At 36.8% G+C, this 26,408-nt stretch overlaps 1 protein-coding gene across 1 annotated transcript in view; it reads left to right on the forward strand.

The window, feature by feature from the left end:
- Positions 1-26,139, forward strand: part of QSOX2 (quiescin sulfhydryl oxidase 2) — a 29,067-nt gene extending 2,928 nt beyond the window's left edge. The window contains exons 2-12 of the mRNA XM_076355341.1: positions 2,146-2,246; positions 3,544-3,592; positions 4,742-4,850; positions 5,044-5,134; positions 7,290-7,435; positions 8,431-8,574; positions 10,767-10,896; positions 13,243-13,365; positions 14,564-14,714; positions 18,894-19,082; positions 21,702-26,139. Coding sequence (XP_076211456.1) covers positions 2,146-2,246; positions 3,544-3,592; positions 4,742-4,850; positions 5,044-5,134; positions 7,290-7,435; positions 8,431-8,574; positions 10,767-10,896; positions 13,243-13,365; positions 14,564-14,714; positions 18,894-19,082; positions 21,702-22,252 — 1,784 coding nt within the window. The 3' untranslated portion in view covers positions 22,253-26,139. The remainder of the gene's footprint in view (positions 1-2,145; positions 2,247-3,543; positions 3,593-4,741; positions 4,851-5,043; positions 5,135-7,289; positions 7,436-8,430; positions 8,575-10,766; positions 10,897-13,242; positions 13,366-14,563; positions 14,715-18,893; positions 19,083-21,701) is intronic.
- The last annotated feature ends 269 nt before the right edge of the window (positions 26,140-26,408 follow it).

The raw sequence follows: 26,408 nt of genomic DNA on the forward strand, positions 1-26,408 counted from the left end.
ACTGTTCCAATCTAGCAATTGTTGTTCCAAATCTAGCAATAATGATTTCCTTCTAGAAATTGTTCTTCAAACGCATTTGGTGGGGAACTGCAGAAACCTTGTCATTATTCAGGAAGCAGCCTATGTGTTAAAATTTGTAACTGTCAAGTAGCATGCAGGGAGAGTTCCCTTGCGATGCATCTCTTATCTCCCTGACTGAAACTTCATAATGGAAAATAACACACGGCATTGCATCGACCTGCTGGAGGGAATACACAAGGTTTATGCAAAGAAAGTATCTTCCTCGTACTACGCTATGACTGGTGTGTTGGTATTCTGTGGCATTTCTTAAGTGGGAGGTTTGACCAACCTGCTGGATTTCCAGTTTGTCCAATACATTCATGTCATTCACTGGAACTTGTTTAGCACAAACAGAAATAGTGTTGGTTGATAGGATATCACTCATCTACCCCTTTCATGTAGTTTGTGAGTTAGTATTTCAAAAATACTAATGCTAATTTAAAATTCATCAGCATTTTAAAAAAACAATCCAGGCTACAGTGCCACTGTAAGCGTACACAGTCTAGGCTGTGCACTCAGCAACTTTTGCATCCTTTAGAAAGGAAAAGCTCCTTTTTAAGCAGAAGCAAATGCTAAGCAGCACACGTCCCAGCTGGTGCTCTTTAACCCAAGTGTTTTAGCTAGAGATGGGCTTGCATTGTTGTGAGTAGGCTATTTGCATTAGGCTCATAGTGCTTCTATTCATTGTATGGAGGAGGATCAAGACAGGTGGAAAAAGGAGGAGGAGCGGGGAAAGTTGAATGAGATAGATACCCAGAAGCCAAACTTTTTTTTGTTATTTTGCATTTTATTTGATGAAATAGACTGTTGTATCTTTTGTGCTCCTGTGAATACATGCCCATCTGCTCTAGCATGCTTGTAGTTACTCCTGGTGTCTGTTCAGCTGTTGGCATGTTCAGCACAACTGAAATTCTCCATCAGCTGCCCCATCCTCCTCCAAAGACAAATAAAGGTCAAGCTAAATTTCAACAGCAGCTAGGCATACAACTGTCAATCAGATCTTGAACTTGATGAAGCTTTCATGCTCTTTGCTATAAAACCAAGTTTAATTTTAGTGCTTTTTAAATTTTATCGATACTTGGGAATTGTGGTGTACCTTCAAATTCTGCCCACAGCTGTTTTGATTTAGCTTAGCTTTAAAAAGTAACTGGCTAAGGAGTCTCTTGGAGCAGTTCTTCCTTAAAGTGATAGCTGCAGTTGGAGCATGGCTCAAAAAGATAAGTTCCTAGCAAAATGAGAAGGAAAAAGCTATAAATGAGTTGAAAGCTTTTATTGAAGTTATATAAGCATATTTATAGAAATACTTGAACTCTTATGGTTATTGCTATGAAACATTTATAAAGGAAACTTACAGTGATGTTCAAACTCAACTATTTAGCACTCTGGTTAAAACTCAGATATTTTTTGAGGTATATCTAATGTATTCCTGAACAGTACTAAAAGATAAAGACGGCTTTCAGTAGACAATATGTGAGCCTTGGGTTGTGTGCAATTCTGGAGGCCTCTGAGAAAATTGGAAGTGCAGTAAACAGTGAGTCCTTGTTAAAACAGCTATAATACAAGATGGTTTTATAATTGACAGCCATGTGGATGAGTAACTGTTGGATTCATTTGATTCAGCTATATATATATATATATATATATATATATATATATATATATATATATATATATATATAATGCCTGCTTTATTTTATGAGCTTAGCTAATGGGAAAAGCTAGGGAATACAATCCGGTATCTTGCAAGTGTTGGGCTGGCCCCTATTTCATCTTCCTGGATTCAATAAAATATCTTTGGCCCGGGAACTGCTACGTTGTGTGTTGGGATTCCTTTTATTTAGTTGTATTGAAAATACTGATGCAGCTAAGAAAAACAGGGAGCTTTTAGTTATTTTAAAAATCAGTAGATTGTGTTACGCTTGATGATAGAAATGAATAGCAAATGAGAATCAACCGAGGGCTTGATTTTTATGTCATTGGAATCTATCGGAGTTCTGTTGTTGATTTCCATGGGAAGCAGGGTAATCCATCAGCTGGGATCCATGATCACTTCTGCTGAAAATTGAAAGGTTTCTTTGTTTTCAGACTGGGAATCTGCAATTAGAGTTGGTGTGCTGGATTGCGGGGAAGAGGAGAACTATGAGACATGCAAAGAATATGGTATTCACTATTACCCAACTTTTAGGGTAAGTGGCATAATATATTGCCTTAGCGGAATAATGCATGCTTTATAGTAACTGAAACCGTAACAGACATGCTTGCGCAGAGTGTTACATGCAACTAGTTGTTCTTCAGCTGGACTTTTACTTTGCTTTTGCTGAGAAAACTGCAGTGTTGAAAAAAGATTAATTTGAGGTCGTCTTGCTGAATGCATTAGCTGATGCAGTTATTTATAGCAGTAATTCAGTCCTCAGTTCTGAATCTGAAAAATTCTTATTGAAAGAAGATACCATTCTAGAAAGTACTATGTTGTTACATTTATGTAACGCCTAGTTTTAATATATTTGTTAGGTAATAAAAATTTGTATAAATATTTTTCAAATTCAAATGTTCATGACTATTAATAGTGGTTTTAGTTTTGGTATGTGAAAGTAAAGGTAATACATTGAAATTGTGTCATGAAATCAGCTGATTTCCTGACCAATCAAAATTTTACCCTTGATTGATCCTTCACTGTTTTTCTAATTAATTTTGTAATTTGCTTAAACTGGCTTTTAAAAGGGATCTTGTGTTTGCCAAAAGTGTCTACCATTGTTCATTTTTAGGTGTAAGTGCAATTTTTAACTTCTCTGTCTTTGTCAATCTGTATAATCACATTATTAACCGTAGGTATGAGCAGAATGTGATGGAAGGAGACGATTGAATAAACTGTGTTTGTTATGACAGGAGAGGGAACAGGAGTTGTTTCACTGTAGAATTTGTGATGTTCTACCCTGATAGAAAGAACAATATTTTTTTTTTAATCTTTAAAGTTTTGGGTGTAAATTGGAATGCACTCTTTATTAGACACTGAATCTTTTCTATTTTATTTTTTATAACAGAAGGCAGTCAAGCTCCATTATATATCCTGTTTAACCACTGGAGGGAGTTGAGAAAATGTGAATAGTGTTCTAAGTATACACACAGTTGGTAGTACTGATTTAGCAATCAGTTAATTCGTGTTTGGGTTACTGTTTGCAGTGATGGATCGATATACAGTATTGAATTATGCATTGTGGTATTTTTCCTCTAAAGGTTGGCTTTATTGTATATCAGAGTTTCGACTGGTACCTATGAGCTACCCTCGTATAGTTGAGAAGCAGGTCTTTGGAACTCATAGGCTAAGAGGGAAAACTGTCTTCTGAACAGATAGATAAAAATGTTTTGTAATTAGAGCTGTAAAAAGTAAAAACTCTTGAAAGCCATTTTTGTTTCTAAACTGAGCTTTCGTCTGATACAGTGAGTTATTTTCAAAGCAATAATACTTTTTTTTCTCCCACATAGTACTTCAAAGCATTTACAAAGCAGTTTACTACTGGAGAAAATTACAAAGGTAAGAACATCCTACTGTAAGAAATCCCCGAAGCAGTTATCCTATCGGCCAGGAATGTGTCACATAGTAAGCAAAATCCCTTTGCCTGTCAATTAGTTTAGACAGCTAGAGATGTGATGGACACTAAATAGCTCTTTAAGATATGATATTACAAGTACTGTATGAAAATGGAATGTCAGGCAGAATTTTAGACAGGCAAAACATTTGTTCAAGAACTCAGGGCTCACATTCCTCATTTTTTTTGAAATGTAGTTCTTAATTTTCACGAAGGGCTAGATAATTTTTTAAAATTCCTTTTTTCCACCACACACCTCATCAGCATGAGATCCAGCTTGCTCAGTCCTGACTGGTGCTTTTTGATCTGTTGGCCACTTTCCCGGCATCCTGAATCTCACTGGGAGAACGCCCTATTCACATGTGACTAACTGAAAACAGGCTTATCCTGTGTCTTGACAGGATCACCGCTTGAGGTGGTTTGTCTGGGGACAAAAGTAATGTTGTCTTTTTCAATGGATTAACATTTGAAAGGCCAGAGGTCAGAAGGGAGACCACCTGCACTATTAACCCTTCATGCAGAAGTAGACCATAGTTGTACCTGTTACTTTTTGGCATTTGTGAGAGTTTCTGCTTTTTAATTTATATCTTTTAAAGCAAATAAAATATTCTCACGCTTCAGTTATTTCCTCATATTGTTACATGGCTTTGTAACCTCACCTGGCCCATTTGGTAAGAATGGTACACCTCTGCAGTTTTTAATGCATGATGAATATCCTTGTTGCAGAAAGGCTACTGAAGTTGCCCACGCCAAGTATTGTGAAAATGAGCACAGATTTAGAATGAAGCATTGTTTGAAGAGAAAGTCAGCAAGGCAGGCAGATGGTTAGATTTGGAAAAGTCTTGAGGTTTTATTAATTTTGGGGTGGGATGACAGCTTTTACATGCGATCTCATCTCCACATTAAAATGAAATCCTACAACTAAATCCTTTGTCCCTGTTCTTCAGCCAAATAGTATTCTGTTTTTTAACTCCAAATTTAAAACAAAAACCTGACACAGAAAAGCATGGGAACGTATGAAAGCCTGCATGCGAGTCATTTTTTTTTCCCAGTTTTCTGAAGTGTTGGGGGTTTTTTTTGTAACCTGTACTCAGCAGGAGCAGATCGAGAGCTGCAAACAGTTCGTCAGATGATGATTGACTTCTTACAGAACCATTCCCAAGAGCTGAGACCACCTGCTTGCCCACCACTGGATCCAGTTTCGTAAGTTCCTTGTTTAAAATACAGCTGGTGTATGCTTACTGTGTTAATTAAATAAAATGTAGAAGGTCCTATTAAAGATGAAGGTTTTTTTCTTGTTATCAGTTCTGCTACGAGATTGTGAAAGGAAATTCCGTCAGTAACAGTGGGTGTATTGCATTCTACCTGTGCTAAATAGCTTTTCTTTTCTTAAAAGGTCCAGTGATATTACTTCTCTCTTCAACAAGAACAGCCATCATTATACTGCCATTGTGTTTGAAAGTAACAACTCCTATGTTGGACGAGAGGTAATGTATGACTTATGAATGACATAATGAATATGAATGAATGTTACAATAACACAGCTGAATTTTATGTTATTTAGCCAAGCAACAAAATTTTCTGATTATAGGACTGAATTAAAGGGTCATAAAGGGCAGGTCATGCATATTTGAGATATCACAAAGTCAAGGGATTATATAGGGCAGTTGTATTTAGTCACACAGAGAAACTTGCTTACAAATGAACGTAATGTTGTGTTAACTTCTCCCATTCATGTTTTAGTGGAAGATTAATTTATCAATTTCATTGTTAGCACAATTCTTTTTTCTTTCAAGATTTGGAAGATACAGCAAAAATACTGTCAGATTGTGTTATTGTTTTGTTACTGCTAGAGAACTGTTCATAATATTTGTTCTTCTGGGCAGCTTTTGTGATTTCAACTGTTTATAATAATCTAAATTCTCTGGTTCTCTTTGTTCAAGTATAGGTTTTAGGAAATTGCATTCTAAATTAAGATGATAGCATAAAACTGTTTTCACAGCTCTGAGGCACTGAGGAAGTGGAAGTCCTTGGTTTTTTGCTTCCCCCACCCCCCCAATAAAATATTTGATTTGGCATCATTTCACCACCTAATGAGCCTGCTGTTAGCTTAGACAACTGTTACTTTTCTCTTCCTGCCAAGATCTAGGATAAGTAAAGAAAATAAATTGCATAATTATCTAGGCATAATCTGTGTAGAAACATCCAATGTCTGTGAAATGTTTCTAATTAGATTTGATGCTGAGATGGCTCAGTTGCATAAGTGGAGGAGAGTGTGCTGCCAAAAGCGAGAATCACTTTGAGAAGCAGGCTGCTTCCAGACATTTGTTTTTTGGAAGCTGCTGTGTTAATACAAGTGGGCATTACTGAAGAGAAGAAATGTGATGATTATAAAGGTCTTCAGCTTTTTATCACACTCGCTTTAATTTTATTAGAAAAAATATTTGCTGATGTTACGTAGTATTTTAGCTTTATAGAATAGTTTAGTGAAATAGAAAATAACGCTGTTTTCAAGTTTACAGTATAAGACAATATGGACAAACCTAATAGAAGTCACAACAGCTGAAGAAAGGAAGGCCATGTGTTTATCACTGATGAAAGGAAGGGTCTCTTAAATTACAAGTTTGAAAGGGAGGGGAAATGTAGCAAAGATAATATTCACCTGAAAGGGAAAAGTATAGTGGAAGCTGTGAAACTAATAGGAAGAAGATACAGAAGAGGCAGAGAGGGGTAAAAGTAAAAGAATGACAAGTAGAAATGTAAGAAGAGTTGGAAGCATGGGTGGTTTTGCAGGTAAGAATGGAACATTTGAAATGGTAGTATAGGAGCATAGGCTAACAGAAGGATGTGAGGAGTGTGGTCATTAGAGTGGCAAAAGAGGATGCCTTTAGCAGTGGGATCTTGAAGAATTTAAGAAGGGAAGAAATAAGTATTTAAGCTTTTTTTTAAAGGGCAAATTTTCATTACTTACAATTGAGTCATCATATTTGTAGGTGCAGCTTTGGCTGTAGTTGGCAAAGAATTTTGATAGTTGAGTCCTGGCAAATCTTTGAGGTGTCCTGATGTTACCACCCTCTTCTGCCTCCTCCACCCTTCGCTGAATTTTACACCTTGCAAAGAATTTTGTGCCCACTCCCAGCTGCTCTAGTGCAAAAGCCCAGCATCAGGTTTAAACAGCTGATGAAGATTGGTTTGAGCTAAGATGCTGGACTGTGAACTGGAACTGTTGAGGTATAGGCGCCTATTCCTACCTGAAAATTTGCCTTTAGACTCTTACATATATAACATGAAACATAAACCTGTTGGTGCCTGTGGACTATCCTCTGGGCTTTTTTTGAGGTTTATGAGGACATTTTATCATTCACTCTCACGTTTTCTTCAGATGTTAGACTTCAAAGAGAAAAGGTCAGGATAGACCAAGAAAAAAAATGGAAGATGGGAGTAAATAATTTCCAGAGAAGAGTAAATCTTCTTTAACTGAAATTGTCAGTGTCCACAGAATACTCGTAGATCTACTTCCTTGGTGAACAGCTTAATGATACCCTTAAAGGATGATGCACTTCACCTATTTATGTGTCTTGTCCTGCATGATTGGATAGTCCTTGAACAATGTATAATTCATGTCATCTTTTCATTATCCAGGTTATCTTAGACTTGATCCAGTATGAAAACATCGTTGTAAAGAGAGCGTTGAATTTTGATAAGCCTTTTCTTGAGAAACTTGGTATTACCTCGGTCCCTTCATGCTATCTGATGCATCCAAATGGGTCCCATGGATTAATTAACATGTAAGTAGTTATCTGTCTGAGGAACATGGGGAGGTTCACTTAAGCTATAAAAACAGTTTCCATAGCTTCCTTTCATACAAAGTAAGTTATTCTATAACCTTCTTTTGCATATACGTATAATGACATTGTGTCCTGGCGTGTAATCAGTACATTGTACTAACTGAAGTTGTGTGTTCCATTTCTTTGTGTTTGAAAATTGCCTGTCTTAAACACTCTCTAGCAATTATTAAATCATGTAGTGGTCTTGTTTACTCTTTGTGAGTGCTAATAAACAGGCATGGGTTATGCCGGTGGAAGTTAGATTTCATCATATAGTAGGGAAGATTAACCAAAATGGTGTGGTGGCTAATTATAACCCTTGTGGTGTTTGAGTACAATACCAAGCTCATACTGCTGACAAAACTCACTTGTTAAGTAGATGATTTGAAGTAGTGTTTCTAACTGGAAATAAAAGCTCTAAGCCAGTGTTTGTTATATGGAGTTTGATATGCTGAGAGCAATGAGCTGGTTGTTCTTAACGAACCATTTAATATTGTTACCTCTATTTTTTTAATAAGAGACCTAATATTACTTTTGCTTACCACTTGCCTATTTATAGCTTTAACTTATTACTGTGATACTTCTGAAAGGAAAACACTTTGGAATAAAAGTGGAAAAAAAATTAATGAAGCATCACAGTTCTTAAAAAAACTTGCTTCTAAGTCACAATATGTTCCATGTGAATGTTGCCTGTGTAAGGCGAACTGACATTTTGAGGAACATGATACGTCCTTATTTTGAATGGAATTTCAAACCACTAATCCAAATGATTGTTATTGCTATTCCTAAATTGAACGTTATTTCATTTGACTTTGTATCAAAACATAACATGTTGCACTACGACTGTAAAACGTAAAACAAAGTGAGTATCTTATTTTAGAAATATGCTAATTTGCTTTGGATATTCACTTAGTCTGAGAGTAAAAGTAATCTTTACTTTGTCCATTTATATGCAGTTTGAAGCCTCTACGGTCTTTCTTTTCTTCATATTTAAAGTCACTGCCAGGTGTAAGAAAAAAACTTCTTTTGCCACTTCAGCTACCTGTTCAAGAAAACAGAGAGGAGAGTACAGAAATCAAGGTGTGGAAAGAGTTCGATAAGTAAGTGATACCCTTGATTTTCAGATCAATGCTTGGTTATAAAAATTTGCTTGCAGTCTTCTCTTGCCATGTGGGAAGCTGTGCTGTAATTTATTATAAAATCCTAGTGCCGTTCAAAATTTTACTTCATTCCATCCCAGGCGATGCACCTTGAGTTGAATAGGTTGGTCACTACTGGACAATCTGCATTCTTCTGCCGAGTAAAATTAAAGGCGTTCGTGTTAATACTGGAGAAATTATGGCATCGAAGCTGAAAGCAATGCTTTCAGCAGTTGCTTCAACTTCATCCATTTCTCAGTACATCCAGGTAACACTTGTGAATTAGTTCAATTCCAGCATCAAGGTTACAACGTCTTTTCGATTGTGAGCAGTGTTTCAAACAATTCAGAGGTGAAATTATTGAGGGCTGCCGGTATTTGGTTTTTAGCAGCAAGCATCTGCACTGCTGTGGAGGGAATGTTTTTCTCCAAAAGTATCGCTAAATACTTAATTGACTTAAAAATACCAAGGACTCATTGCCCATTACCTTAAGTATATAGATCACTGATTTGAATTGTTGGAAAACTTCAGCAAGTAATCTGTGTCCCTGAAAAAATAAATAGTAAAATAACAAGCTGTAACATTTCTGTAGAAAACAAGAATTCTCTGTGTGTATAATAGTGAAGCAGTACCCACTAAAAAGTGCTTGTCAAATGCAAGTATAATAGAAAATACTAAAGTCACTGTAGAAGATGTTTATCATACAAAATCCGGTAAAGTTTCTTCACCCTCTTTCCCTCTTTGTCTGTTTGAGAGAAGGATGCAAAGGCTTTGCAGAGGGATAATCCCTCAGCATCTTTAGATGGAAAAGATGTAGGACTGAATGCTTTCATTTTGTACTTATTTTCCTTTCGTGGGCACTATTAGTGTCATCTTCTTTCAATGACTATTATAAAATATTTTATATGAAACATTCTGTTATCAAAACAACTTAGTTGAATTGAGCTACTTTCCAGCAAGACAAAATCTTGTTGATGTGAATCTCAAGTCCAAGTCTCTTCTAAATAGGATTCTTTGGGGAACCTCATGCATTCCCATGGATGCCTCTTTATTTAAGAAACTTGAAGCAGAATTTTGCTGTTCTTTTAAATTTAAGTGAGTACGTTATTAATTAAGGAGACAAATTCAGAGTAAGTCTGTAGTTTGAGTTGTTAGGAATATAGATTATTCTATATTTTAATATGTTATTTCCTGCATGTTATTTAAGAGGCTGGGCCAGCCAGTTTCTTGAATGATTGTTCTTTTAATTCTATTTGGTTTTAGGAGTAATAGTGCTGTTGAACTCTTACAAGAAGTGTTTAACTCTAACTGTGTGAGCTTCTGTTTGTTTGCTTACATTGCTCTGTATCATGCTGTCTGGAGTTTGTACTCTGAAGGCATGGAAAGATAGGGTGTTTTACTTGATGTATTTGTACTTTGTAAAGTGTTTTTGTTATGAAAATATTTGGTTGTGAGAAGGAACTCTTAAAATCTTTGATTTGCTTTACGTGTTTTACTTGTACCTGTCATAAGGTACCTAATTCTGTCTTAAGAGCTGGTGTGATTAAAATTGACTGTTAAACTTGTATGCAAAGAACCTACAGTAAAACTGCTGCATTTGGGAGAGGATTTCTAGATTCAGTCCTTTCCAACATAGACCTTTTTCAGTCTTGTTTGCACTCCTGCTCTGTGTATAATCTAGTTTTGTTCAAGAAAAGTCTCCCTTTTTTCATAGCATGTCATTTTTCTATTTGTGGTCAAGCCTGAAGAGAAGCTGTAATTTCTTTACACTAGCTATTTCCTTGCTGACAACGTCAGGGTTATAATTTCACTGCAAGGTAAAGCTGGCTGGGAGGCAAAAAGTTTAGTCAAATGTAAAAGAAATTCTTGTGTGCAGTTATGCTTCATTTGTCTAAACTCTGAACAAAATGACATAAAATTACTCTTTTAAGAGAGTACAGTGAAACTCATTGAACTTGACATTCACCGTATCGAGCACCTGAAGTAACTGCTGTGTCTTCCCATACTGGTGTAGGATATACTGCAATCACTACGGAGTGGCAAATGTTGAGGTTTTAATGACACCTACTATATATCAATTTTACCTTCATGACTGGTGAGAAAATGAGCGAAAGAAACCTGCCACTTTATAACATTATATATGTGTGTTTCAGATCTAAGCTGTACATGGCTGACCTTGAATCGGGATTGCATTACCTGCTCAGGGTAGAGCTTGCTACGCACAAGACACTTGAGGGAGCTGAGCTAAAGACTTTCAAGGATTTTGTTACCGTCTCTGCCAAGGTATACGCTTCTAGTCTTTGATTATTTGTAAGAATAAAGTGACTCTAACATAAAATTTATTATGTGACATAAGTCTCTCAAAATGTCTTTCAGAATGTTTAAATATATGCTTCCTCACTAGCTTAAAAAATAGTTTTGTGGGTTTCTTTAAATGTTATTTTTGAGTTATTGTATGCTGTTCTGACATACTTATAGGGTTGAAGTGCATTTTAATTTAATCTTGGAGGGCTCGAAATTAAATAAAGCGTAAGTAGTCTGCAGCATATTGAACAAACACACTAAATATAGTCCATTTATCAGATTTTCAGGATAAGTAGCTATTGTAACTGAGTGGGACTAAAAACACCTTTGTTTTTCATTCTTGACTATTGGATTTCGTTGGTGCATACTTGACAAATGGTGTTCTATTTAGAGATATTAGTAACTTCTGTCTAAATTTTGAATATAATTGAGGTATTGAATTTAATTGAGTATTTCAAAATAATTGAGGTATTGAATGTAATTGAGTATTTCAAAAATAGATGCTTACATATTACGTTTGAGTGAAGGGACAGTATATGTAATATAATGTGATATGACTTGAAAAAAAATTGAAATAATTTAACTTTATAATGTCAGCCTACTGAAATGACCAATGTCTCTTTATATTTACTTACTGAGCAGCTAACACTTTGTTTTATTTTAAAGAAAGTGAATCAGTATCTGTTTAAGGGAATAATAAGGTCTATATGAACCATTTCCAAATATCTGTATTTATCTGAAAATCAGACAGACAGTTTCCTGCCCCCCCGCGGCCATCAGAGGTCAGAAATCTCTAGCTGGCCTCATTTCTTTAAGAAAGTGTAGTGGTAATCTTTCCATCATATTATCCCTAAAGCATCCTCTGTTCTTCCTGATGGCTCCTGGCCAGCCGATGTCATTTGCTTCCCTGGCTATTAGTGCATAAATGGGGAATGCTCTCTCTTAGTTGCATGCTCATCTCCAGACTGCCGTTGTACAAGCGGGGAGTGCTGTCCTTTATTTGCATTCTCTTGTTGTGTAACACTTTCCTCGTAGTTCTCATTCATGATTCTCAGGTGTTTCCGTTAGGAAACTTTTTATACTATCCTCCTGTGTAACAGCATTTATAGTGATGATAAATCCTAAGTCACAGAGGTCTCTGGTTCCCTGCTTGGGGAATTTTTGTTGTTGTAGAATTAGGGTTTTTTTGCAATCAGTGCAGAAGTCCATTGTTTTTTGAATCCTCAATAAGACTGATACCTACCTGAGATACTGTGCAACTATTGTCTTTTAGATAGTAATGCGTGATATTCTGGGGCTCCTACAGGAATAAATGTAACTATAGTATGCCACCAGTAGTTCAGAGGTGTGCTGGTTTTTTACAGACTATTTAAGAGTTGTCTTTGAACCCAAACAATGCACAGGGTCCCTTGTGTTAGATACAATACAGACAGCAAAAGGGAGTTCCTGCCCATTAGATTTGCGTGGTATCAAGTAAGCGGTCTATGCATTAGAGATATTCTTGATAGTTGGATAACAGCTGCAGAATGACTAGCATATGTATAGCATGCCCTGTCATAAATTGCTTTATGTATTTAATGTAGCAGATACAGGGACTTTACTTCCCCATCCGTTGAAATTCTGCTCCCTCCGGAAGGGTACTTAGAGAATGGTATGCATACTCTACTTAATTCTATAGTAATTACAACTATCACTAAAGTAAACTACCATTTCTAGTGTAAAATAATGGCATTACCTCTGATTTACAGTTCCTCACACTCATCTGCCAGACTCTGACTTCTTTAAGTTGCAAGTTAAGGAAGTCACTATTTCCAAATCACTTTGGAAATCACTATGACACATATGAAAAGGAAAATGCTCTTCTAGATAACCATCGTCATCTACATTTACAGAAGTCTGAACAAATATTTTATAAGAACTAATTTTTGTGATTAATCTTCTAAGAGTGAGAAGGGATTTCAGCCTCTCTGATTCACTTAGGTCTTATGCTCCTTTCTGAGCTATACACTGAGCTGAATTACCTTAATGCGAAATTCCGCGTAATCTGTCAAAAGTTGTTCTGTAGCATTTCTGCCTGCTGTTGAGTAGCTTCATTTTACTGGTTAACGTTTTGTGCATGCAACCGGTTAAATTTTGTAAGCAAAAGTTAGTGTGAGATGGCTTTTTATTGAAAGCAGAGCAAGTAATTAATTTGCTCATAACAAAAGAAAATCTGAAGCATTTTAAAGGCAGGAACAACGCGTTTAGATAAAGATGAAAGTGTCTTGCTACTAATGAGATTTGTGCTTTAAAATATGGGTATTTTCTTCTTTTTTTTTTCCTCAGCTTTTTCCTGGCCGTCAGCCTGTGGTAAAGTTGTTAGAGACCTTGCAAGAGTGGCTGGTGAGCCTTCCATTAGACAAAATCCCTTATGATGCTATCCTAGATCTGGTCAACAACAAAATGCGGGTAAGCTGTTACTAGTATCCAGCATAAAATACAGCATTAGTAAAGGATAAGATTCTGTATAAATCTAAGACATCGCTTACTGATAGTCCCTCGGTCATAATGGAGTTATAAGAAGGTTAAAATGAAAATAAAGTGAAATCATTACCAGAAAAAAAATCCACATGAAGGAATTGAAATGAGAGAATTGAAATACACAATCCTGTCTCAGTTTTATAATGAGCAGGCAGTCGCTAACATATACATATTCCCTAATGTCAGCTTCAAATGATGCAAGATTCCCAGCGGATATTTTTGAGTTGCCTTTGCTTGCTATGCCTGCTATCAGCAGGACTCTCTTGAAGGTCAGAGTTTAAGTGATGGGAAATTTACCCACTGAAATGGGCATTATTCCTGAAGAGTTTCCCCAAATACTCTTTAATTTCCTGGCACAGTAAAGGCCTTGCTGGGAATCCCATCTCACTTTGGTAATGCAAAGCCCTGTGATAGGGTCATCTTTGTACAGAAGTTAATGTGAGTCTTTCTTCCCATGAAATGGGATTGCTATCTGGAATTTGGAAACCTCCTGTGTGTTTTAGGAAGCAGAGAGAGAAGTCTCAGAAACTAAAATCTTGCACTGGATTTTAGGTATAATGAATAAGTAGTGGTTTTGTTTTAAGAAGAAATAATACTGAATTCTACATCTTAGCCTGTTAAGACTTTACCACTGTAAGTCATGTAGATCTTGCTGAGTAATACGGAATTTTTAACATGCCCGGGGAAACTGTAGCTCTTAGTTTACAGTAGTATTTGTGTGTGTTGTGTTTGTACTGTGCTTAAAAAAAACTTTACAAGTTAAGCTACTTAATGTATTCTGTCAGACTGATTAGACATTTGTGATGTGCATTTTAGTAGGTTTGACATCAGTAACTGTACATTGTGTGTCATGTAATATGTCTGCAAGAGGGATGAGTTTTATAATGGTGCATCAGAGTATCTCCAACTTAAGGATTGTTCTATGTTTAAAATTTGTTTGCCTTAAGCATGAATTCATTGGCAACAAGTGCAGAGAGGGTCATTTACTATTTGTTGTCCTTGGATCACCTCAATTTCAAAGTAGGATCAACTGTGGCTGCTGTTACGTTCAGTAGTGAATTTAGGTCCCAGAGCTGTGTGTATCTTAAATACTATTTTTTTTTTTTTTTTTTTTCCCCCCTCCCAGATTTCTGGGATATTTCTCACTAAGAAAGTTCAGTGGGTTGGATGTCAGGGCAGCAGACCAGAGCTGAGAGGTTACACCTGTTCCCTTTGGAAGCTGTTTCATATCCTAACTGTTCAAGCTGCGCTGCGACCAAAAGCTTTGATAAGTACAGGTAAGCAGCAGTTATGTGAGACACTTAAAGGACGAGACAAATATCTGCAGCAGTTCTGCTATGCAATGGAAAAAGTAACAGATTAGAGCAAATTTTTTTGTGTGTAAATACTCAACTAATTGGTGGAGGACGGTGGCTTTCAAGGCTTAGCTTTCAGGTTTGTACCAGCAGGGGTCAGAGCATAGCTTTACTGCAGCGGGAAGGCTTTGAAAGCAAGCCTGTCGATTTGTCCTTGCTTAGAAATGTGGTAAATGAAGTACGTGAGCAATAAAGCAGAAAAAGGAGAGAATTTCAAACAAAGAAATTTTTGACTACCTGAAAAGGGATGAAGATTGTTCAGGTTACCTGAGGTTGCACTGCTAATTTAATTTGAGAAGAATGAGATTTAACCATACAGTTTAGTAGCTATAAAAGAGGTACAACCATTAGCCAATCCTTCTGTAATGTTATTTCTTAAATACTGAATGTTATGACTGTTTGGGGTTTTTTTTCAGCTGAATGTACCTAGTGTCCATTAATCTGTGCAGTGATGTACTGCTTTGCAAGCACTCTGTAAAATTGCTTATTTTTAGACTTGCAGCATCTTGTGAAGCAGAGTGTTAATATTCTGGTGATGATTCCTATTTAAGAAATGTGCTGGAGACATAATCTATTTTCCTCACAGAATGGAAATAGAATTACTAATGCTAAAATACTGGCCTTTGTATGTTTTTATTCTTGCCAGGACAGTGCTTTGTTTGGTTATAGTTCCATTTAGTTTTCATTTAAACCTTTTTAATGTCTTTTCCAAGGAATATAAGAATGCTAGATGGAATGTTAGATCGCAAAACTCAGAAATTTGCAATTTGTCAGTTGCTGATTATATGTTTAAAAAAAAATTATTTTATTATTTCTAATTATGGATACATACATTTGTCCAGCATTACTTGCAATCGCAGTGAAAATCTCTCAATTCTTAATATTGAATCTCCTGCAGAATAGGGATTTTTTTGGGTAGCTGATCATCCTGTTGTTGATTTCTGTTTCTCTCTTTGTTTTGTTTTGTCTTTTGTTTGTTACTCACGGGACAGTAGGGTCGAATCCCTTTAATTTAGTACTGTGCTCTGCCTGGTGAGTTTGGGGTTTTTTGTACTGGATGAGCTCTTCAACAGGATCATGCATAAGTTAAATTTCCTTTTTTGTCCCAATTGCCAAAAGTGTTCTCATTAAAAGTAAAAATGTTCTTAATATTTAACTGTACAAAATGGCATCTTAAATTGCTCTCATGTTTCAAGCATGAGCTGTAGTCAGTCTGAAGTTAAAAATACGTTGTAGAACCTGAAAACTCTTTGGCACACTTAACCATCAATTTAAATCGGGACAGATATGTGATGATCACTTCTTATGGTGAAAGAATTGGGTCAGTCTGAGACTGTCGGATTATGTCTTGGGAGGTTTTCCTCTCCTTATTGCTTGTTTAAATCCCATCTACTAAAAAGCATGATGTACTCCCTAATCCTTCCCACCACAGGTAGGGTTTTATGGTTCTTGTCCACTTTAAAGATTAGGGTTACCCTGAATTGCAGTAGTTTGGGAGGAAAGAGAAAAGGAGGATTACACGATGATACATGGCAGATGTTAACAGAAGATTCATCTCTGGGCTGATAAAAGAAAAACAAACAAAATGAGCCATTTTGCAATTGTTTGTTTTCTTTTTACAGCAGCTGTGTTTTTCTTGATAGTTTCCTCTACTTGCAGAGTCTGGCAGTCAGTGTGGACTTGCTGTGGCTTTCTTGATACAATGTTTTTATTGGTTTATATTTGACACCTTTTAATGTTGAACAGTGTAATTTGAACCTGCGGTGGGATCAGCCTAAGGGAATCCAAAGGAACTCTGAACAGAACTGCTCACATCCGAGGATGTATAAAATTATTGTAGAAATCTAGTCCTGGGCACGCTTAATTATATGAAATGTGGTTTTAGGTAATAGGAACTATTGGTGTGAATAAGACAGGCTTGTGGATTTTATAAAAAAAAATTATCTGGATTCTTTTTAATCTGTTGCTGAATTTGAAAGACCTCCCCACAAAATGAATTTTCAAGAGCGTAACTTTACGCAGGAGAACAGATATAATTGAATTTGTGTATGAATCTCTGTTCCTCCATAAAGAGGTTATTTGCTAGTAGTTACTTTTGTTGTGTTTGTTGTTGTTTTTTTCTAAATATATATTTTAGTATACATGATAAAACTGTTTTGCCTGAAATTCGTTTCAACTTTCCAGAATGATTTTTCAGCCTTTCTTTTAATACTGTAATTTAATCTGCTTTAATCTCATAGCTTTTATTTATACATGCCTATTCAATCACAGATATTGAATGTCTGAGTAGAGATTGTTTGCTTTTTATGATTTCTTTTTGGCTTTAAAGACTTTTTTTTTGCTGCCACGTTTAAGAATATAATGTTGTTGTTCTAAATAAAGGTGTTTGTGACAGTCTTCATGCATTTCTTATACACATAACAGGTTTGACACTAACTCATAGTTTTGAATAGGTTTTGTTGAGGATTTTTTTTTTCCCAAAACCAATGCATGTAGGGAGGGCATATGTGCTACCAAACTGTTTGTTATTCACTACCAGAATAGGACAGTGAGCAAAGCACCGTAACCCTTTCTACAGAACCTACAAAACCTGCATTGTAAATTACTCGTGGTAGAGGTGTTCAACTGCGGGAGTCGGTAATTTGATCAATCTGCATCATAAAATGTGTTTTGTTTGACAAGTGTATGCTCGTGGTAACGTATAGTACATTTGTAAATACATTCTGGCATAATTTACTAGGTCAATTAAGCATGAATCAGAAGATCTGTGAGACAGAGATGAAACCATTAGGATTTCAACGAATTATGTCAGGTTTTCAAGCCACTTATAGATGTAGGGACTACCTGCTGTCACAATAAAGGCCTAGGACAAAGTTCTCAATCTGTAAAGACCTTAGTTTACTTCTGAATAAAATAATGATTCTTTTGCATTATCTTTAGTGTAAAAGTGTAAATGTTACAGAAAGAATAATGTGTTTGTATTTATTCTAGGAGGAATTCCTGGGTTACTTTTGAAAGTTCAAATGTGGCTAAGTAGCTATTACGTGTATGCATTCAGTGCCTGCCAAAAAAGCTGTGGAATTAATAACTGTAGCGAGATTCTGGTATTCTGTAATACCTCAGAGTTATGGAGTAACAAACAGGTATCACAGGCACCTTGTGAAATACTTAATCAGAGGGTTTTTGACTCTTGGTTTTTCAGTAGCAAGGTCACCATAACTTTAGTGCCTGAGCATAAATGTAATGGTGAATGCATAACATAAATATTCATTTAGTGATTGGGCAAGATATAGGAGAAAGTCTCTACTTCTAGAAGAATTATGTGAAGTCTAGACAGCGTGGACTTCGCATGTTTTAACAATTTCAAAATTTATCCTGATAATGGGCTGCTGAAAAAAAAAATTAATGTCTGATTTTCATTCAGTTCCCCCCTCAAATTGCAAGATATTCTTTGAAAGGAGAAATTTCACTGTGAAGAACACTTGACCTTTAACTCTTATTTTAATGTGTTGTTCAGGGTAACTTTGAACACAGTTGTATAGACTAAATGTGTTAGTATGTATTGGTATAAATAGCTACTTTGCATTTTTAATAACACTATCAGTCACCTAGCATTTTTTGAACCTTAGTGTGTTTGAAATAATTCCCTTGTACTTGTGTCTGATATCCAAGACAACCTTTCAAAACAGCATGTTTTGAAACATACTGTTTGAGATCACTTGAAACTCTTCGTTATTTATTGCCAAATAATTTGGTTTCTAAATGTCTCACCTCAACTACTTAGTGACAATATTATATATGTATTTTGTTGGGGAGGATATTTCTTCTAAAAACTGTGTGAAGCTTTTAATCCCTCTAGTATCTTTGTGACTTACTGAGGTATAGGTTCTGTACGATGGCACATGCGCTATGGATATCTTTAAATTATAAAAGTGGCTAGTTTCTTATCTCTAAAGTGGAGGTGTAAATTTGCATGGAACAAGAAGGCAGCAGCATTTCCTTTCCTTTTCTCACGGTTCGCTTTTATGTACATTAAAGTGCCTATGTTGGAGCTATGTTTGTCCAGATGGTGCTAAATACATCTATCATCTGTCTTCCTAGGTCTTGAAGACAATCCCCAAACAGTACTTCAGATCATGCGGAGATACCTTCACCACTTTTTTGGATGCAGGGCTTGTGCTCAGCATTTTGAAGAAATGGCTAAAGAGTCCATGGATTCCGTTAAAACCTTAGACGAGGCTGTTCTCTGGCTCTGGGAGAAACACAACATAGTGAATAACAGGCTCGCAGGTACGGAAGACCTTGCTTAGGAAAACCCACCAAAGGTAGCTGTGTCTGAAAGACAAGGCTGTGGCATTTTATACAATGATGTGGTTTGTATTTGAACAGAGAGATATGCAAATTAGGCTCTGTAACGAATTTAGAAGCAACAGTAATGGTTGTTCCAGCTTGACGTTCCTTTATTAAATACTGACTTCAAAAGGCAAACTCCACATTTATGTTGGTGTACAAGGGGTACTTGTGTATAGAGCAAAACCTAGAGCATCCCAATCAACTGTAACTCTAAAGACCCAACACACTAACCTTTGCATGAGTGAGAAATGCACACTCGAGATACACTGTCCTCCAGGACCATAGTTATCTGTTATGATATATAGTGAAAACACATCATCATTTTCAAAGATACCGTTTGTTCTGAGATTTCACCTGTTGCTGGATGAGAGGATCTTTCTGCAGCACAAATCAAAGCCTTTTCAAAAAGGAGCAATACAGTTCAGCTACTTATCAGTGGATAAAAAATAATTAAATTTCTTTCTGTAACAGTTTAAATAGATGTTAAAACCTGTCTTCATTTTGTTCTGGAGAGATGCTGTATAGAAAATGATGATAATTGAATGGGAGACTTTCTCAGGATAAAAGAGCCTAAACTATTAGCAGATCAGCAACTGAATAAAATAAAATTACTGTATGAAGAAAATCTGTTCCCCCGCTAGATTGCTGTTTTCAGTTAGACTAAAAGTACCGTTAAAATACTGGTTGTATTTAATCCGTTCTGTTATGGGGATATCAAGTAACTAAAGCACTAAAGAAAATTGGTTTCTCTTTCCACTTAATCCCTGTCTGCTGTTACAGATCTGTGTAATGTAGCATTAGTTACAATTTAAATATGCTATACTGTGTTTATGTTATGGTTATTCTGAATTCCCAAGATTTATGAAGTATTAAATACTGTTGTGAGCATAAACAGTTTGTCTCCTTTCTCCAAGGAGAAAAAAGTAAATGATGAGTTATTAAATAAAAACATCCCCTAGTGTTTGTTACTGTTGCCAGGTTGCACACAGGAAAAAAAGTCGTCTTGTTAACTTGAAGTTGCTAAGTAGTGGAGCAATATACTTATTTAGAACATTAAGTTATTGGAAAAACTCGCATGGATATTGATTTAGATGATGCAACAGCCGGCTAAAATACCCTTTGAGTAAGAAGTATAAACATACTGGAATAAATAATAATATTAAATTATGCTTTTTAAGTTTACTAAAATTTCTCTTTGGGACAGTGACTTATTTTAATTCCTAAAAGCTGCATCTGTATTTCTGGTAATATATATAGCTTTCAGTGAGAAATAATGTTTGACTGGTCAATGAAAACACCTTGGCGCAGCCTTCAAGTGTGGTCATGAGATCGTTGTATATGGCTTTGCCCTATTTAATTCTTTCCTGTTGCTTTAGAATGTACAGAATTTATAGCGTTCTTCTTTTTGGCAGGAAAACATGAAGTACGGCAGGTTTTCTGTTTGTAATCTTACCATAAGATGTTTTGTTTCTACTTTCGCTACTGAAACAAATTGATTACTGAGTGATCTTTATTTAAAGATACCTGAAATGCAAACTTGCTCTCTTACTTCTAAATATCAAGGAGACAAATATTTTTAAGCATTCTTTGAATCCCTAAACAAGATTTTGCTCAAAATCATGGGGAAGTTTCCTGCCTTTAAAAAGGATTAAAATAATAACAAAATAAGAATCTATTTATTTCTGAAATATTTTAAGCATTAGTGTACTAATAACAATCAGATAAATAAATTACCTTTTTTACCAGGTAGAGATTTTTGTTCTAAAAATGATCTCCATCCACATTTTAAAATGTTATTTTTTTTAGAGCAAAGTGTAACACTAACTACAGCGTTCAGCTCTTTGCCATCAAGGCAGAAAGGTGGCCAGAGCTATGAGCAACTGAAATGTTAAAATTGGATCTAGTTCAAGACAGCGTTATATGTTTAAATGCTAAAAAGCAAGCTGAGAAATACATCTTCAATATGATAATGGTTTTTAAAGTGCTGAAAATAGTTCGCTACAGTAATAATGCAAGCTATGAAAAAGCAAGCTTGGGATGGAATGGTTCACGATATAGAAACATGAAAATACCTGCAAGTCTTTGGCCTTGAAACTGCTTGCTGCAAACCAGGCTTCAGGATTAAAGAGTATTGAGTGCAAAAGAGCAGTTTGTTTTGAACCATAATTCAAGTTTTAACCCCTGAAAGCCCCAGATGGTGGTGTTTTCACGCCTTCTAAAAACATAGCAGTTGTAGTATCTCAATCTATTAGAATTTGAACACTACAGCTTTTACCGAGACAAAAGGAAAATAATTATGATTGAGTGTTTGTATTTTGAAGGAAGATGCAATACTTCGGAACATAATTGATGCATCCATAAGGAAACTTAGGAATTTCCAAATTTATTCATGATCGTCTTCAGTTTAATACAAACGTTATTGTGCTGTGGGCTTTTTTTTGCCAACCTTGCTATTCATAAGTGGAAAATACTCTCTGTGGTTTCCAGTGAAGTGTCGGATGGTTCAGCTTTCCTAGTTCATTCACTTCTGATATTTTTTTTTCTCCTCCCAATTAGGCGATTTGACTGAAGATCCAAAATTTCCCAAAGTTCAGTGGCCACCTCCAGACATTTGTCCTGCATGTCATGAAGAAATTAAAGGATTACACAGCTGGAATGAAGCCCAAGTTCTACAGTTCATGAAGGATCACTATAACAGTGAAAATATTCTATATAAATACGCTGAAAGCCAGACTGACTCCAGTGAAACTGAGCAGGGAGATACAAGGGAGGTGAAAGACAAAAGCCTACTGAAGAAACCAAGTGGAAACAGAGAAAATAAGAGCCAGGATAAAGAAAACATACTAGATTCAGAATCTAAGGCATTAGATAAGCTCATAGTGAATCATGGACCTGTCAAAGGTAGCGGTAAAAGCGCAGTTGGATCAGCTAACCTTAAAGAGACGAAGCAGGCCGTGTCTTTCTTGGGGATTGGATTTTCAAACATAGACATGAGTCTGTGTGTCATACTGTATGTCGCCTCATCCTTATTTTTAATGATAATGTACTTTTTTTTCCGAATGAGATCTAAACGGTGGAAGGTGAAGTATTATCGGTCATCTGTATAGAAGTTTAAATCAGAAACAAAGTTTTCATTGTATGTGGCTGTTCAGTACCAGATACAGCTTTAATATTTATGATCAGGGATTTTATATACAGTATTCCTTGTCTAACACCCCTTTCTTCCCAAGTCATTTCACAAGTGTTCTTGCTTAATATACGGAGCTCGCTGTAAGAACTCTAATCTTTAACTGAGGCACATAGTGCTATCATAAAATGTCCACTGAAGTAAGCATTGCATTTTTTCAGTTAAGATTTTTCCATGACTTACCACCTACATCCTTTACTCATTTTCAGAGTAAACATTACATTATGCAATCAACTGTGCCTGGGTTTAGAAGGAAATTGGATATTGTTTTGTGTACTTCAAGGCAGTTTTTTTTTAATTTATCCAGAGCTGATTTTACCTACCAGAGTCCTGAACAGTTATGCTGTTACCTTGGCCGCTTCATTTGGAGAACCAAGAATTCTGATTTTTTTTCAGGAAACAAGAGTTCTATTCTGATTAAATTGATTCTAAACCTATGTGACTTTCTTAAATGTTATTTACATTGCATATTTGAAGTAGAAAGCATTAAGTGTTCAAATAAGTCTTCCATTCTCCCGTGCGTTCCAGCCAAGAATGTGTATGTCTCTGCTAGGATGAGAGTTTTGGGGCAGTTTGTATCTCAATAAGCAGCCTGATCCTGATTGCTAATGCTGTCGTCTATTTTAATGGAGTTTAGATGTAAGCAAGGACAGACTCGGACCCGGTGCTTTACTCGCTCCTCTATTGGATGTGTTGATGGAGCATTAGATAACTCGCCTCACTCATTTATGGAACAGAAAAGTAGCTGAGTAATTACTGTCTTATCCAGATGGAAGCCAATTCTGATGAACTCCAGTAAAGGGAAACAGTGTTTTTAGTGAAGGACCGTGGGATTTGCATCATGCCAGAACAAATTTACAGACCTGGAAATACTAAGTTTCTTACGATGTTGGGTAACTCTGTTGCAATATAATAATTTTTCTTCTTGTAAGGTGGGGTAAACACTTTGCTTGGTATTTCCAGTTCTGAGCTCGCAGAGAGTATCACCTGCTAGCTGTAAAGTCGTCTGTACAGGACTTAAAAGAACAGCCCATCTCCCTTGCCCTTCTGCTGGAGTGCTCCTCCGTTTGGGTCAACAAGGGTTTAACTAACAGTTAAGTCCGAGAGCTGCTCCCTTCTGGGATGTGGCAGCGATTGGGAATATGGCAGTTGCCTTTGCAGGTCTGTCTGGGGTCCTGGCTGGCAGCAATTAGAAGAAACCATGAAAACAGTTATAAAATTACCATTCGGAATAGGAGTTCCTTGCTGATCCTAGCTGTGGGGGATAATTCACGTCCTGGATAGTGAAGTTTATAATCCTATCCAATGTAATTGAGCATGTTCTAGTTATCCATTACCTAATCTTTAGTTAATCCTAATAGGTTTTGGCCTCAATGTTTTCTTGTGGCGGTGAGTTCTACAGATTAATTATGTTATATAAAAAGGCTTTTCCTTTCAATTCTACATTTGCAACTTTTAATTTAATTGAATGTTCGCTAGCTCTTCTGTTACGCGAGAAGGAATGAATAGTCCCTGGCCAATTCATTGTACTTACGCTGTTAGTGTGTCCTCCTCTTATTTCCATCATAAGCCCTAGCATAAAAAGTTTAAAGCCTAGCAACAAGAATGGTCTAAAAGCACAAACACTCAACAGGGGTATTTTTTTCCTCAATCAAATCTTGTTTGTTCACAAAATCAAACATTTCTGACGCGAGTTTCTGCAGCTTCCAATTGGAATAACAAAATTAAGCTTCAAAGATTTACTGTCCCTTGTTCCTTAAGTTTATCAAAATAACATACACATAAAGTAAACCTTCTGTGGCTATTGTAAACATCTGTCAGAGGAAAAAATCTCCATTCACATGGCGCTGCTAGTCTGAAGCACATGAAGAGGCGCGTTACCCGGGGTTTTCTCAGGCCATCTTCACCGTTTGTTGTCTGCACCCGATGGCTCTTGCTCCAACGTGAGAAACTCGACGCCGTGCTCTCTCCGTGAAGCTGGAGGCCAGCTCCTGCCTCCTGCCACACGCCGCCTCCCCGGAGCCGAGAGCCGCTGGGAGCACCTGCGGACAGCTGCTTCTGCCTGTGGTCTAACGTGGAAACTTCTCTCTTTAATTTAATCGCTAAGTCTGCGACATTGAGTCAGTCTGTGCTTTTTAAGGACCCTCGCTGTTCAGGAGTGCTGGCACAAGGAGCCATCGTGGGTCTCTCTTTTCTTTAGCAACTTGTAAGAGTCCCTATAATTATAGTACCTGGGCTTGAACATTAAAACAACTCCTAAGTAACTAGAAAGAGAGTGAACCAGCAGCGGAAGGGGGCCCAGGCTGGCTCGTCGGTGCCGCTTGCTTTGTGCCGGAATCCAGCGAGAGGTCCCAGGAGGAGGTTAGTTAAGAGGAAAGCCCAGGGTTTCCAAATTTAGTTTTGAAAATCGGGCAACTTTTAAGTGACCTAATCTGGGGAGATGCGGGTATCGGCCACGAAGCAAGGACACTTAGCTTCTCAAAAAACCCCACCCAGACACCAAAAAACCAAAACGGCAGCATAGCGAGTACTGGATCCGAAAGACGTGACCGGTTTCTGTGGGACTATTGAATTTCCTGCCGTCGGTTTTGTCGCACATTTTGAAGTTGAAAATGGGTCATTACTGCTGCTGTTTAGAACTCTGCCGAATATATAGACCTGCGTTTGTTATCTTTGACTCATTCTGCTTATTTTCATCTGCATATGAAAACAAAAGGCTGTGAAGGTTTGTAGGGATGATTTTGCCATTAAAACAGCAGCAAATGTGGGTTTGGAATAAGGTTTGGGTTTGGTTTTGCTACACACCGTTAGCTGCCATGTCGCTGTGACCCTGCTGGAAACATGACAAAATGAACCGCCACTCAAACTTCCACTGGGTGGGTTTTTTTGTTTCTTAAGAGTATAAAAGCATGAAATTAGGGTGTTGGTTATCCGCGTTGGTGCTCTAACTCTGTTGCCAGCTCACTGGCTAAGGCTTTCACTTTAATTGCTAGTAGTGAACTCACCCGGAAAAGTTTTCTTGACTTTGAATTCGGTTGTGTAAATCTTAGTTTACTTATTTTCTGTCTTTATAATGCCAAATTATGTCCTTTTATGTACTCTGTAAAGATATATTATGTCTGCTGGGGAGTGTGTGATGCTGCTTTGCCGTGGTGCATTGTCGGTGGGTGAGTTACAAGAAAGTGTTTCCTTTTTAGAAATTGCCTCAAACCACCATCCCCTCAGTCCTGGGTTTTATTTGTGTTTCGTGTTGTACCATGGAAGTTTCTGCAATGCCACTTTCATTTGTGGACTGGTGGCAGTCATTTCCGAGAAGGATTTCTTGGCCCTCTGTAACTCCTGGAGCCGCCTTTGCTCTTCAGATCTTTTTAACGAGGAAATATTAAACCTGCATAGAAAATAAAAGTACTGTGGAATGTGCCAGGAGAGAGAGAAAAGCTGCAAGCGTTGAAGAAACCTAATGAAGTTATTCCTGAGAACTCTTAATTTTTAATTGCCGGCAGTGTATCCATCCTGCTGTTCCTGCTCAGAACTGGATGGGAACTGCCATCTTAACTAAAGGTCCAGGGTGTATTGTCTAGGTCTGTGCATTGCATACGAGGTGTTGAAAATAGTGAATGTACCATTTCAGTAATTTAAATGTTTTATTTATTTTAATTGAGTAACTTGGCATTTTCAAGTCTATTCTGTTTTGGTTTGTTTGGTTTTTTACTCAGTCTCATACCTCTAGGAAGGAAAAGTGACCGTTTTGTACTAAATTGTAAAGTAATGTGCTTGTTTAAAATAAATTGCAAACATTTGGGCAGAGTGGTGCGTTTTGGCTTTTTACTTGTATTTTCAAGTTCTTTTTAGCTAAACTGTATTGCAAGGATAGCTTGTATACGTGTCCATTTCAAACCATATTGGTCACTTTGAAAAGTACCAGGAACAGGTAAACTTCTACTCCGTTTCTTTCACTGTTACCCTGTAACTTTACAAAATATCAGTGAATGTTTGCAGGAGTGGTGGAAAAAGTGTCAGTTTCTGACCAATTATTTGCACATTACACACGCACACACAGATCTTCCTTTCCCTTA

Source organism: Aptenodytes patagonicus, chromosome 18 (genome assembly GCF_965638725.1).
Source record: "Aptenodytes patagonicus chromosome 18, bAptPat1.pri.cur, whole genome shotgun sequence".
Taxonomy (NCBI): Eukaryota; Metazoa; Chordata; class Aves; order Sphenisciformes; family Spheniscidae; genus Aptenodytes; species Aptenodytes patagonicus.